The sequence below is a fragment of the Lontra canadensis genome, unplaced genomic scaffold (assembly GCF_010015895.1).
Source record: "Lontra canadensis isolate GAN:19392208 unplaced genomic scaffold, GSC_riverotter_1.0 scaffold54, whole genome shotgun sequence".
Lineage (NCBI taxonomy): Eukaryota > Metazoa > Chordata > Mammalia > Carnivora > Mustelidae > Lontra > Lontra canadensis.
Window position 1 is genome coordinate 13,670,258 of NW_022631048.1, and position 14,162 is coordinate 13,684,419.

The window sequence follows — 14,162 nt, forward strand, 5'->3', positions numbered from 1 at the left end:
CCCAAGCCAGTCCCCACACTAAAAGTAAACTCGAGACTTTAGGAAGAAAGGTCTTAGCGTGTTGACAAAGGTCAACGTGTGTGTGCTTTCTTGCAGATTTGGAATGGAGAGACATGGACGCAGACGACTGTGAGTCCTGTGGAGACGGCAGGGCGGGGACCAGCCGGGACGGGCGCAGGAAGGGGGGCGTGACTGGGGATGCATACTGTGAGGCTTTGGGAGAAGTTCCTGCCCTAGAAGAAGGAGCTGCGAGTTTAGCCTTCATTGTGTTGACCTCGGGCGCTGACTTGGTTGACTCGTCCTTTTCCTTTGCTTTTTCAGATGGTGCAAATGAGGCTCAGGACAGTGACTTCCCAGCAGGTACGCACTTTCTCCGCTCCGGCTCCCTGTCCTGTCACAGGAGGACCAGCCCTGTGAGATCCCCTCTCGTCCCCGGCCCCGGCCCGGTGCGCCACCTCTGACCCCCCAGGGAGGAGATGGAGACTAGCGTCTTTGCAGGGGCACGTGCAGGACCCTGATGTTTGACTCGTTCCCAGAGCGGGCGGGTTTCGGCAGCCCTGGCCTGTTCCCCGCGCGTCACCTGCCGGGCGGGAGCGCACGAGAGGTTCCTTGGTCTGGCTCTTACCCCCCCGTGTGTCACCGCCGCTGCTGAAAGGACGAAACCAGCTGTCCCTGTGTGGGTGGAGGAACCCACGCCCCATCATCCAGGCCACGCCCCATCATTCAGGCCACGCCCCGGTCATCCAGGCCCTGTCCCATCATTCAGGCCACGCCCCGTCATCCAGGCCACGCCCCGGTCATCCAGGCCACGCCCCATCATTCAGGCCACGCCCCGGTCATCCGGGCGCACCCGGAACCGGAGCAGCGGCGAGAAGGGTTTCCTTCCGCCCTCGGTGTCCCCGCGCAGGTTCCGCGGCCCTGTGCCGGGTGGCACGCGCTGCCCGCAGGGCCCTTGGGGAGGAGACTCCTGTGCCCAGCGCTGGCTCCTGCTCGGGGCCGTGCCCCGCTGCTCAGGCACTTATGCCCCAGGGCCGGGTCCTGCTGTGGGGGGAGGGCGTCCCGCGACTCCTCCCTGGTTTATGGGAATGTGCACGCAGCTTCATAATGGAGACGATCCTGAACCTCCGTGGGATTTGCATTTTAAACCGCTCACGTAGGCGACACTGAGAGTGTACTAACTGTGCAGTGTGACCATGGCCAGGAACGGGGATCCTGGGCGAAACCTAGTGCCCGTAGGAACTCGTACTGGGTGGACGATGTTGTGAGGGCTCTGATCGCGTCTGCCACAAACGTTGCCACGGCAACACTGAAAACCACGCAATGGGCTTCCGATTTGTTAAAGAGTTGTGTAGCTATGATTTCTGTGACTGGATTTAATAATAACTTACAGTGTTCCCTTTAAAAATCCTCCCAACTTATTTGTAAAAAAGAAGAGAAGATTAGAAAATCCAAGTGACTCAGGGACCGTGTCCCCTGTGGGACATTCCTGGTGACGGCGTGGGGAAGTCCGCTGCCGGGCCCAGGATGTGGGACAGGCCACAGGGTCCCAGGAGGGGCGGGCATCCCAGGGCCTGGCAGAGCTGGTCTCGCAGGTTCCAAGAGAACCCAGACATGTAGACCTTTTCACAGCATCTCCCAATCCTTAAACAGGGTCCCTGGGTGTCCTCTTCTCTCTCTTTTCTAATGTCTTCCGGGTCTGTTTGCTTTTGCCTCTGTTGGCCTCAGGCAGGCTCGGGGCACCCACACCCTGCTTTCCGAAGGATGCTGTCTCCCTCCCTACCTCCAGCCGGGGCCCAACGCACAGGGCGAGCGCTGATGTCTTCTGTTCTTCCCACAGTGGAGAGGAGCAGGCTGCGGGAGATGCTGTCGCTTCTGGGCCTGGACACCTACCAGGCCCACAAGCTCAGCCTCCAGGACTTCCTGCAGATCAGCAGTGACAGCATGAAGAACCGGGCCCCTCAGGCCCCCAGGGACTTACCCTGGAATTTCCTCAGGAAGCTGCAGGCTCTCAGCTCCGAAGCCCGGAGCACCACCATGGTGCTGGACGCGCCCCCGGATGCCAGGCCCGCAGAGAAGGAGAGCCAGATGGAGGAGGAGATCATCTACTGGGATGCGGCCGACGACCTCGCCGCGGACATCTACTCCTTCTCTGAGCTGCCAACACCCGACACGCCCGTGAACCCCTTGGACCTTCTCTGTGCCCTTCTGTTGTCCTCGGACAGTTTCCTGCAACAAGAAATCATGCACAAGATGTCTCTCTGCCAGTTTGCCCTCCCCCTTGTCCTGCCTGACTCGGAGAACCACTACCACACGTTTCTGCTGTGGGCCCTGAGGGGTGTCGTGCGGACATGGTGGGCGCAGCCCCCACGGGGGGTGGGCAGCCTCCGCGAAGACAGTGCAGTCCTGTCGCGGGCACCCGCCGTCGCCTTCGTGCGCATGGAGGTCAGCAGCAACTCCAAGTCCCAGCTCCTCAACGCCGTGCTGGGCCCGGGCCACAGGCCGCGGGACTGCTTTTGGCACCGCGATCTGAACGTGGGCACCAACCCTCGGGAGATCGCAGACGGGCTGGTGGAGGTCTCCTGGTTTCTTCCCAGCGGCCGGGAGGACCTGGACGTTTTCCCGGAGCCCGTGGCCTTCCTGAACCTGCGGGGCGACATCGGGTCTCACTGGCTGCAGTTCAAGCTGTTGACTGAAGTGTCCTCCGCCGTGTTCATCTTGACGGACAACATCAGCAAAAAGGAGTACAAGCTGCTGTACTCCATGAAGGGGTCGGCCACGAAGTACTACTTCATCCTGAGCCCGTACCGCGGGAAGCGCAACGCCAACCTGCGGTTCCTCAACAGGCTCATCCCGGTGCTCAGGATGGACCACTCGCACGTGCTGGTGAAGGTCAGCAGCACCGATGGTGCGGGCTTCGTGCGCAGGGTGCGTGCCATCGTGGCTCACGTGGCGCGGGCCCCCTGCCGGAGGCTGTCCGTGGAGGAGATGGCCCACGCGGCGCGCAAGCTGGGCCTGCGCGTGGACGAGGACTGCGAGGAGTGCCAGCGGGCGCGCGGCCGGGCGGAGCGCATCACCCGGAGGGTCAAGGACGCGGACGCCTACCGCAGGGAGGAGCTGCGGCTGCAGGGCGACGCCTGGAGGAAGGCAGCCCAGGTGGAGAAGGAGCTGTGCCGGGCCCAGTGGGCCGGGGACCCCCCGGACAAGGAGCTGAGGCAGCGGCTGCTGGAGCTGCGGGCGCAGCAGCTCGGTCACGAGCCCGCCGGGGGCCTGCAGGAGTTCATCTCGGGCATCAGCGGCCCGGCCCCAGGCGAGAAGCTGTACTTCCTGAGGTGGATGGAGTGGGGGCTGGCCCGGGTGGCCCCGCCGAGGCCGAGGCAGCCTCCAGAGACCATCCTCACGCTGAGACCGAGGCACTGTGCGGCCGCGGAGTCCGGCGAGCCCCTGGGCGTGGAGCACTTCCTGCGGGAGATGGGGCAGTTTTATGAGGCGGAGAGCTGCCTGGTGGAGGCGGGGAAGCTGCCGGCCGCGCAGAGGCGCTTTGCCCACTTCCCGGGCTTGGCCTCAGAGCTGCTGCTGAAGGGGCTGCCCGTGGAGCTGATCGACGGGAGCGCGCGGAGCACCCCACTGCGCTGGGTCTCGGGGCTCCTCCGGGAGCTGCACGCGCGCCTGGAGCGGAGGCCGCGGCTCGTGGTCCTGTCGGCGCTGGGCCTGCCGGGCACGGGCAAGTCCACGCTGCTCAACACCATGTTCGGGCTGCGCTTTGCCACGGGGCGGGGCCGGGGGCCTCGAGGGGCCTTCATGCAGCTGGTCTCAGTGGCGGAGAGCTTCAGCCAGGACCTGGGCTGTGACCACATCCTGGTGATAGACTCCGGGGGCCTGATTGGCGGGGCCCTGGCCTCGGCCGGGGAGCGGTTCGAGCAGGAGGCCTCCCTGGCCACGCAACTCCTGGGGCTGAGCAACGTCACCGTGGTCAGCTTAGCCGAGACCAGGGACATACCGCCGGCCATTGTGCACGCGTTTCTGAGGTTGGAGAAGACGGGGCGCGTGCCCAACTGTCAGTTCGTGTGCCAGAACCTTCATGACGCATGTGCCCCCGGGCCCAGGCCGCGAGAGAGGAGGCTGCTCCTGGATCCGCCCGGGGAGGCGGACAGGGCCGGGGCGCACACGGAGAGACCGGGTGGCGGCATGCGGACGCTGGCGGGCCTGGCCTTCTGTGACCCCGGAAAGCAGCATATTTGGCACATCCCGGGCCTGTGGCATGGGGTACCTCCCATGGCCGCGGTGAGCCTGGCGTACAGTGAGGCCATTTTTGAGTTAAAGCGATGCCTTCTGGAGAACATCCGGAATGGCCTGTCCAACCCCAACAAAAACATCCAGCAGCTCATTGAGCTTGTCAGGCGGCTCTGAGTGTCCGGGGGGAGGCCTGTGCCAGGGCCGGTGTCCTCACGGGGCCGTGCCTGGAGCCTGAGCGGGGCTGGCGGCCCCCCTGTGCGAGAAGGGAGAGAAGCAGAAGCTGGGGGCCTGGAGTTTCCTACACGGTGTTGAGGAAGGAGGTGACCTCGCAGCCCAGGCCGGAGGTGCTCTCAGGAGCAGAGTGGCCCTTGGCGGGGGCGCGACGCACCAGTGCTCTGTGTCCGGGCTCCCTCTCTGTGCCCCTGGAGTGCAGCCGAGACGCTGTCCCAAGGAAGCGGGGGCAGGCCTTTGGCGACTCCGTCCTGCCAGTTCGACTGCCCTGTCCCCCAGGGCCGTCTGTTTACACCTCCACCACACTCAGCCCAGCGCGTCCCTCCTGCCCAGCTCCCGAGTCTGCCCCTCTCCAGGCTGTGAGCTCCTTGAGGGGAGGGCTGTGTGTGACCCCACTCTGTCCCCCTGGGGCCTGGCAAGGGGCCTGGCACACTGTAGGCACTTAATAAATGTTTGTTAAAAGAATGGAATGAATGAATGTGTAAATGATGGTGATGGGAAGTTCCTCTCTCTGTTGATTTTCCTGTTTCCTCCAAGAGGATCACAGTGTCCGAGGAGGGGTGCGGGACGGAAGGTTGGGAATGGCAGACGCCTGAGGCAAGGGTCTCACAAATGCCCCCACTTTCCCCCGACTTCAAGCAGAGCCCCGCCCTGCAGGTGTTCCCGGGAGCGGGACTCTGCGTCTTCACAGTAATGCTGGGCATGGCCTTGGCCATCCCACCTTGCAGATGAGAAGGGAGGCATAGAGCAGTGAAGCCCCCGCCCATATGCCTCGGGGGGTCGGGGGGCTGATGGGCAGGCTGTGGCCGTCAGCCTTGCCTTTGTCTGGCCCGTGGCTCACCCCCAGACCCCTACAACTGCCAGGCCAGACCCAGCTGACCCGTGGCGTGCCCTTCAGGGCCAGGCTCTCTTCCTGATGGCGTCTGTGGCCTCTGGCCACGTACGAGCTCCTCCATGGATGCTGTGACTAAATCCTGGCCTGTGCTGGCCTCACAGAGCCTGGGGGGCACCCCGCGGTCCCTGGAGCCCAACCCCAACTCTGCGAGGTCTGGAAACCTGGGGGCTCCTTCCGTCTGTATGTTGTGGCTTTGGGGAAACCGGCCCTCCGTGGTGACCAGGACCCTCTCCGTGGTCCTTGTCCCCTCTTTGTCGGACTCGGCGAGGCAGCCCTCTGGATGGGAGCCCCTTCTTGAGCCGTGAGCCCCTGGGCCGCTTTCCTGGAGCCCCGGGTCGCCACAGCTGCTCCTTCCCTGATGTTCAGAGTGTCGTTCCTGAGTCCTGGGAGCCTGGCTCAGGACGGACAAGATGCATGCTGAACGCAGTACGGGGCTCAGAAAACCTGACCTCCCGCTGATGAAGCTGGGAAAACCTTCTTCCTTCTGAGACACAGAAGGAATCTCTAACCCTTGGGCACTAGAAACTCCTCTCTTTGGGATCATCAAGTCACACAGATTTTAAGATGTTGGTTCACCTGGAAATGCCAAAGCCTCTCCTGCCTTCCCCCCTTCCCGCAGAGCCAGGGCTACCCAGTTGCTTCTCCAGCACCGTGGGAACATCGCCTGGGACACTTATGGGCCCAGGGTTCAGGGAAAGCTCCCTTACACTCATTGAATGTCAATTCCCTTACAAACTGATGCAAGCTCTTCTCGAACCTGAACCAGGCAAGTCATCCCTAGTGGCTCTGTCCGTCAGCTGGAGACGAGGGTCAGTCACCGAACTCCAGAGAATTATGTGTGGCCTCTTCCCTCCCTCTGTGGAAAAAGTCTGACGCTTTCACAAGGACACAGGACCCGGACGAGACTAACTGCCTCACAGTCAGGAAAATCACTGTATGCGAAGTTGCATCCAGTATTTGCTGAAAGTGTTTAAACTTTTGGAAACAGACCCATCTAAAGACTGGGCGTAACAGAATCTGGCCACAAGGGTGCCCGGGCAGGAACCCGGTGGCGGTGGGGGACTCACCGTCTGACCGAGTGGGAGCAGACCACCGCCGCTCGGGTGCAGGGACTGGAGAGGCTGCCCTGGGGCCTTGGAAAGCGTCCATCGCGGCGTTCCCCTCACCCTGTTTTAGGCAATGGTCAGTCCCAGGAGGGCTCCTTCAGACCCCGAAGTCAGCGTTGCTCTGTGATTCCAATTTCCAGAAACCCGGGTCTTGCCTGGGGCAGACCCTGGGGTTCCAAACGCTCAGCATGAGTTTGCCCTGCCTGAGGGCCCTGCCTTGGGCCTGAAGACCTCAGGGGGTTGATGATGCTTCGTGGGGGCACTGAGGGAAGAGGCCCAGGCCACCGACAGTGGAGCTGACCCGGGCGTGGACCTGCTGAAACTCCCCCTTCTTCCTGTGCCTCAGCAGAAGGAGAGCAGGGGTGGGGGAATGGCATCCCCCCGGCTGCCTGGGCAAAAACGAGGGATAATTCAAGACTCAGTTCTAACTGGACTTCCTTGGGGTTTGGCTAGTTCCCTGAATAGAGCTGAGAGCCTCTGGGATTCTTTGGTGAATGGCTGTGGTCAGCAGGAGAGAATTAATCACCAGGAGCAGGAAGCACTGGACTTAGCAGAGGTTCACGAAATGCCAAACGTCAGCGGTTCTGAGTTAGGAGAATAAGGTTGTCTTGGCTAATCCTGCCTCCAACAGGAAGGCAGCCGTCTCTGGCAAAGGGATCCCTCCCTGAGGCTAGATTCTGGTGAGTTCCAAGGAAATATAGCACAGTCCAGGCTGGACTGCTTTCTGCACGTTCGGCTGGGCCCACAGTGTCCGTCTCACATAGGGTCGCACCCGCAGCCTGGCCAGCACTCCTTCATCCGACACCGGTGCGCCCTGGAGCCGCGCTGGAACCTACTGGACTGTCTCCGAGAAGTCCAGACGAGCCCAGACGCACCCGCGGGCCCCTCCTGTGCCTTGTGACCCAAGAGCAGCAGGACTGGACTAACGCCAGGCCTCTTGGAGGCGGAGCTGCCGCAGTCTTGTAGGACCAGCGGTAGAAAAGAGGTGTGAGGAGCAGCCAACAGCCCTCTCCCCGAGAAGGATCGCTACAAGTCAGGTTCTGGGAGTTGCCCATGTAAACCCATCAGTCCCGTCCGTGCGGTGGGGGGCCATCTGACTCTAAATGAGCAGAAGCCAGCATCGTGCAAGCATGAAGGCGACTCCAGCTCTTCCTAGTTATCATGGAGAGCAAAGAGGCTCATGGCAGTGAAGAAACAGGTGTGCATCCTCATCTTCCCATGGTTCTGGCTTGGGAACCCCTGTGGGCCCTTCATGTGGGTCTCTTGTTCCAACCCGTGGTCGCTCCGTTTCCGGGAAGTCCCCAGAGCCAGTCCTGAGCTTTTTGCATCCACCTCCAGAAACCCAGGCCATTCCCCCGCCCCACAAGGTTCTAAGTGCTCACCCCGAGACACAGGGAGAAGGGGACGCCAGGGGGGTCCCCAGACAAGGAACATGCTTTGGAACAAGGAGGCTTGCTACCACTGGCTAGTTCTGTGACCCCAGGTGACTTGCTGAGCCTCCATTTTTTGTTCTGCAAAACTGCCTCCTTTACAGAGTTGAGAACATCAAACACTAACAGGGCTGCCTGGGGGTCAGGTCCCGATCTCAGGGTCCTGGGATGGAGCCCTGCATCCCGGTTCCCTGCTCTGCAGGGAGCCTGCTTCTCCCTCTGCCTCTGCTGCTCCCCCTGTTCTTGCTTTCTCTGTCTCCCTCTCTGACCAAGCAAACAAAACCATTAGCAAATGGAAATGACAGAAAAATGAAACATCCCATTAAACTGTTTCCACTGTGGTTTAGAACAATCTAACAATCCATACTAATGTTTAAGAAACGATTTTTCCTTTATTTTAATCACTGCAAACACACTTACATGCAACCTCCGCCCCCTCACCCCACCACAAAGGCACCAGCTGGAACCCCCTTTGCAACAAGGCACGGCAGAAAGAGAGTTAGGTTAGCAGGCTGTTAGCCACTCGAAAGACCTAGGGCTGTCTGGATTTCCCTGGAGACACCTCAGACCTAAGGGAGAGAGACAGGAATGAAGACAAACCCAAATCTGCTGGTGTCATTTTCGGACGCATTGAGGGTAGGTCTGCTCGCGAGACCACGCCTCCTGGGGCTCCAACAGAAGTCAAGAGTCACCTTTGCTGGAAAGAGAGGTTCTTCCTTCCTCTCGTGAGGGGTCCTATGAGTTCTTATATCTCTCCTAGAGGAGGTGCATGTCAGGCGTGACAGGCAGGTTGTTTTGGTTTTGTTTTTTTAAACTCTAAACCCAACTTGGGCTCAAGCTCACCACCCTGAGACCAAGAGTCTGACTGAGCAGCCGGGCGCCCCTGGCTTTATTCTTTTTTAAAGACACATTTATTAGCTGCTCACTCTGCTCTGCGTTTTACAATGTAATTTTCACAACAACTGTCATTGTTCCCATTTTACAGATTAGAAAAACTGAAGCCTGGGAAGGTCCAGTCACTTGGCTGGAAGCTGTAATTCATATACCAGCTCCCATATTCCTTACCACTTTGGGCAGATTTAGAAAACTTATCAAATTATGAAATCATCAAACTTTAGGGAATCTTTAAAAAGAGAAAATACTATTAGTTTAAAAGGGTCCTTTGGGAAAAGTTGAGAGTTCTTATATTTGGAAACGATTGTGATCTCACACTCCTTCTGCCCCCTTATCTGATATGCTGAACAGTTGGGAGACCGTAGTTTAAACATTTGGAAGTAAAACATTCTTAGTATTAGGAATATGTCCTACAGCATGAAAGATGCTGTCCCTTTATTAAGGATTTTCTGAGGACCTAGCTTCCAGTAGTCAGGAATCTTGACCATGGAAAATACAGTGGCCTGCAGTCAGGATCCGTGTCTTGGTCCCTCTCTACACCCGCCTCCCGCCCGCTGTGACCTTGGGCAGCTCACCAGCACCCCCCACTTCCCCTCCACATAGATGACAATCCAGTCCTCCCTCCCACCAGCGGCACAGACTTTGCAAGCTGCGTTAGGGTAGATGATGTAGGTCAAAACCAGCCCAGCCTTGGCAATTCCGTATCATTCGGCTGAACACAGCGATGAGAGCTATTTATCCGAACAACCCTAGAGTTAGCAGAGCTAATAAACCCATCTTATAGATTACGGAGCTGAGGCTCAGTTGTCCAAAGACTGTGACGCCTGGGGCCGACTCCAGAGTCCATGCTTTTTCTGTTTCTGTGATGAGCTGTGAAGTAAGATACCCAGGGCTGGTATTTTTCCCTCCGACAATAATTACTGGATACCGATGACCACGACAATGCTTGGTTTGAGTATGAATTTCCCTATCATCCAGCCCTTTCTCTTACTTAAAATTTTCCTTCCCTCATGACCAGACACTAGGGTATGGTCCCATGGGAAATGACCTATTTCTCTGCCTAAGGCATCCTCAAAGAACTGGATGAAATTTTAACCAAACGAATTTCTTCTTTGTGGATAGAAGTCAGGTTCTGGGGCACCTGCGGGGCTCAGTGGGTTAAGCCTCTGCATTCGGCTCAGGTCATGATCTCAGGGTCCTGGGATCGAGCCCTGCATCGGGTTCTCTGCTCAGCAGGGAGCCTGCTTCCCACCCCCCCTGCCTGCCTCTCTGCCTACTTGTGATCTCTGTCAAATAAATAAATAAAATTAAAAAAAAAAGCCGGGTTTGTTTGTTTTCTTTCCTTCTTAAAAACTTATTTGGAGGCAGAACTCAGCAGCCCGCTTTCTAGAAGGTGGGGAACGGGGTCCGCTCGCAGCTGAGCACCGAGGGGCCGGTCCGGGGCGGAGCTCAGGGGGCGCAGCGGAGCCCACGCTGATCCCCTGTCTCCGTCGCTGCGAGCTCCCAGACGGCGAGACCTCACCTCTGCACCACCTGCGTCCCGGACCTGAGCCACCACACACCCCCGACCGTGGCAGGTGGAGACGTGCATAGCTGGGGGCCCCGCTACGGTAAGGGGGAAGTACCCGCTGCCTGCACCGCCTGGACGTGCACTGCACCACCTCTACCCGCTGAACCCACGGACCCGCCCCAACAGGCAGGCCCCGCCCACCCACCGGAGGCCCCGCCCACCGACTCGAGACCCCCGCCCACTGCGGGCCCGCCTCGACTGAGACTCCGCCCGCCGATGCCCCGCCCCGATGAGAGGCCTCCTCCCGACAGAGGCTCCGCCCCGGCCTGGAGGCCCCACCCCTCCTCGGCCCCACCCCTCCTCGGCCCCACCCCCGTAAGCGCCCAGCGCACCTGCGCAGGTTCCGATTTCGTCTAATCGGCCGCCGCGGTCTCCTGGGGGTTGACCTTTGCCCCGAGGCCGCCCCGCCTCGTTTCCCCTCGCGGCGCCGCGGTACTTACTTCCGGCGCGCGGCGCCGGGCCCAAGATGGCGGCGGCCGTGTCCTGCCGGGTGCTCGGGCCCCGGGTGAGTGAGCGGGAGACGCTGGCGGGGGGCCGCGGTCTGCGGTGGGGGCCTCAGTGTCCTTCTCACGTCCCCTCCTCCCGCAGGTGCTGTCCTGGAGCCGAGAGCTGCCGTGCTCCTCGCGCGGCCTGCACACGTCTGCGGTCTGCGCCAAGGTGAGCGCGGCGGGGCCCGGGGTCGGGGGTCCTGGGGTTGGGCGGCAGGGGCTGGGGGGCTGGGGACCTAGTGCCTGGAGGCGTGGGGCCGGAGGCCGGGGTCCTGGGCCGGACGGCCGGGGGCCTGGGGGCGGAGGGTCCGGGGGTCCTGGGTCGGGCGGCCGGAGCCCTGGGAGTGGGGGACCGGGGGTCGGGGAACCCAGGGACGGAGGGGCGCGGGACCCGAGAGCCTGGCAGCGGAGGGGCCTGAGGGCGGGAAACCGAGGGCCGGGGGCGCAGGGGTCGGGGGACGCACCGCAGCTTGGGTCGGTGGGCGCGTACATCGCGGCCCCTCTGTGCTCCTAGAACCGGGCGGCCCGAGTCAGAGTGGGCAAGGGGGACAAGCCGGTGACCTACGAGGAGGCGCACGCGCCGCACTACATCGCCCACCGCAAGGGCTGGCTGTCGCTGCACACAGGTGAGGGGTCGCGGTGCTGGGGGCCCCGCGGATGAAGTTCTCGGTCGCGGCGTCGCACAGACATCCGGCAAACACGGGCGAGAGGCCCGGTTCAACTTCTGCTCGTTCAGAGGTTTTCATTCTCAGATTTCATGTTCCGGCATCGGCGTGGGACCAGGGCGGAGCCGCCGCCCGCACGCGCCTCCCCCCCAGGGCGCTGCTTCTGTGAGCAGGTGTCTTTCCGAGGCCCGTTAGTGCCCCGCGTCTGCAGTTTGTGCCCTTGTGACTTCGCTGCCTTAACGGAGCCTCCTGCTGACGTGGGACGCACAGGAAGGGTGTGACCTCAGTTGGGGAGAAGATACACATGTTAATAAGCTTCCTTCCCCGCGGGGTCTAATGCCCTGGGCCGAAAGTTCAGGGTTAAGCCGTGATGTGTATTCAACAAGGGGTCTTTACACAGAAATACGCAGGAAACAAGGTTATATATTGATGTGTTGACCAAACTGTCTTAGTCCAGGGCGAGCAGAAACCTAACCCCTTGGGTCCCCTAGGAGCGAGGGTTCAGTGTTCCTAACTCGTTGCTCGTGCTGACTTCATAGAACATAACTACCGGGAACTAATGGGAATCTGCTGCCTTTCGTCCAGTATGAGGCTTCTCAGCTTGGGCGTTTTGAGATCCATCTGTCTAGAGAACTTAAAATAATGGATTCCTGTCCCCCACCCTTTCCAGGTTCTGGTTCTAGGGTCTGGGGCTGGGTGTGGAGACTCCTGAGGCATACTGCAGCAGGTGGAGGGGTTTTAGGGTCTGCACTGAGAATCCTCTGGTTGAGGCCATGGCCCTGGCTGGTGACAGAGCTCATGTCCCCAGTCTCAGAAGTAGCTGGCGGCCTCATCTCTCTGGGCCAAGGGATGGCCAGTGCTTCTATAAATGGCCCAGAAAGAGTGGGAAGGGGCTAGACAGGAAAGGGTCATATGAATTTTATGCCCTGCTAAGGCCTCAGTCTTCCCTTTTGTAAAACCAGGGTAACTATGATAATACTGACTTCACAGGATTTGTTTGTGAATGCAGTGAAATAATGTATTTGAACTTTATTTATTTAAAGATTTTTTTTGTTTATTTGACAGCAAGAGGGAGAGTACAAGCAGGGGGAGGAGCAGTAGAGAGAGGGAGAAGCAGGCTCCCGCTGAGCAGAGCCCGATGCGGGACTCGATCCCAGGACCCTGGGATCACGACCTGACCGAAGGAAGTCACTCAACCAACCGAGCCACTCAAGTGCTGTGTATTTTGAACTTTAAAGTGTTATTCCTTTTATTCCACTTGTAGAAGAAGAGAGAAGCCAGGGTTGGGGTGGAATTGCGTGACAGGCTCCTGGAGTTTCTGCTGAGTCTTCGAGGTCCCTTCTCCTTTCAGGTAACCTGGATGGGGAGGACCACGCTGCAGAGCGAACGGTGGAGGACGTTTTCCTCCGGAAGTTCATGCTGGGCACCTTCCCAGGGTGCCTGGCCGACCAGCTGGTCCTGAAGCGCCGGGCTAACCAGCTGGAGATCTGTGCCCTGGTCCTGAGGCAGCTGCCTGCACACAAGTTCTACTTCCTGGTGGGCTACAGTGAGACTCTGCTGTCCCACTTTTACAAATGTCCCGTCCGTCTGCACCTCCAGACTGTGCCCTCCAAGGTGGTGTATAAGTACATCTAACACGGTCACCGTGTCTGCATCCGGCTCTGGCCTGCGAAGGACAGAGGCGTGTGGGAGAGGAGTGAAGCAGAGACGGGGAAGTACATCCCCTCACTGTCTCGAGGATTCCTTTCCAAAGCTGCTGTTGAATAAATCGACCTTCCATGTTGTCTTGCCTCTTCGTTTGTCTTCCCTCCTTAGAGAAGAGCGCTAGGGCAGGGTTCCTTTGAGGGTGCTCCAGGGCTCCCCGAAAGCTGCCAGTTGTTTGAGGCTTGGGTAATAGCTATGCTGCAATGAGTGTCTTGTCACTTTACCAGGATCTTTACCTGGAGCTCTTTTTCTCTTAAAGTGGAAAAATCCATTTTTAGTGGTTATAAAATAATCAACATTAATTTTAAGAAATTTTAAACAGCATGGACATGCATCAAGTGAACCATGATGTTTCTTGTAATTCTTCCACAGAGAGAACTACTGTGGATAGTTTATAGCCAGATGCACTTTTCCCTCCAGAAATACCTTTATGGACACTCATCGCTTATTAAACAAGCTTCAGTGAAGCACCTGCTCTGTGCCCCACGTTCTTCTGAGGGCTTGGAATCCATCCATGTATGAAACACTCTGTTCCGAGATCCCTGCCTTCATGACACTTGAGTCCCCATGGAGGTGGACAGGGAGGGTCAGGCAACGCTGAGGACTCCAGGCAGGTGAGGGAGGTAGACCCACAGCTCGGCGGGAGAGCGTTTCAGGAGGTGGCGTTTGCAAAAGCTGCACATGGTGCTGGGCAGTGGGGCAGGGATTGGTGGCCAACTTCACTGTGACACTGACCATGACCCTGTTACACTTAGTCCTGAACCTCAACCTCACACACTCTAATCCCAGCCCTGACCTTGACTTACTACCCTGATTCTACCCTAAGCTTTACCCTCACTCTAACAGTCACGCTCTCCCGATTTCTGCCCACAGCTTGATCTTCCCTTGACCTCACCCCTACCTGACAGTCTCCCCTGGACCCTCACTGGATCATGTCTGACTGACT

General features: G+C 59.1%; 2 protein-coding genes across 7 annotated transcripts in view; both read left to right on the plus strand.

Annotated features, from left to right (window-relative positions):
* LOC116877969 (up-regulator of cell proliferation-like) overlaps positions 1-4,929 on the plus strand; it is a 56,341-nt gene extending 51,412 nt beyond the window's left edge. For all 6 annotated transcript variants that reach the window (XM_032875073.1, XM_032875074.1, XM_032875075.1 and 3 more), the window contains 3 exons: positions 97-129; positions 322-360; positions 1,838-4,929. In XM_032875073.1, the coding sequence (XP_032730964.1) occupies positions 97-129; positions 322-360; positions 1,838-4,407 (2,642 nt within the window). In that variant the 3' untranslated portion in view covers positions 4,408-4,929. The remainder of the gene's footprint in view (positions 1-96; positions 130-321; positions 361-1,837) is intronic.
* A 5,788-nt stretch (positions 4,930-10,717) lies between these two features.
* On the plus strand, positions 10,718-13,301 carry MRPS24 (mitochondrial ribosomal protein S24). The gene is made up of 4 exons (XM_032875078.1): positions 10,718-10,864; positions 10,948-11,016; positions 11,362-11,473; positions 12,864-13,301. Exons 1-4 carry the CDS (start codon positions 10,826-10,828, stop codon positions 13,145-13,147), a joined length of 504 nt encoding a protein of 167 aa, XP_032730969.1. The 5' UTR covers positions 10,718-10,825; the 3' UTR covers positions 13,148-13,301.
* Positions 13,302-14,162: the final 861 nt, after the last annotated feature.

What these genes read in the sequence shown, in the direction of transcription:
- MRPS24 (XM_032875078.1), top strand. Translation starts at nt 10,826, where the DNA reads ATGGCGGCGGCCGTGTCCTGCCGGGTGCTCGGGCCCCGG. An exon ending in GCCGGGTGCTCGGGCCCCGG is followed by an intron (nt 10,865 to 10,947) that starts GTGAGTGAGCGG and finishes CTCCTCCCGCAG; the next exon opens with GTGCTGTCCTGGAGCCGAGA. An exon ending in CGTCTGCGGTCTGCGCCAAG is followed by an intron (nt 11,017 to 11,361) that starts GTGAGCGCGGCG and finishes CTGTGCTCCTAG; the next exon opens with AACCGGGCGGCCCGAGTCAG.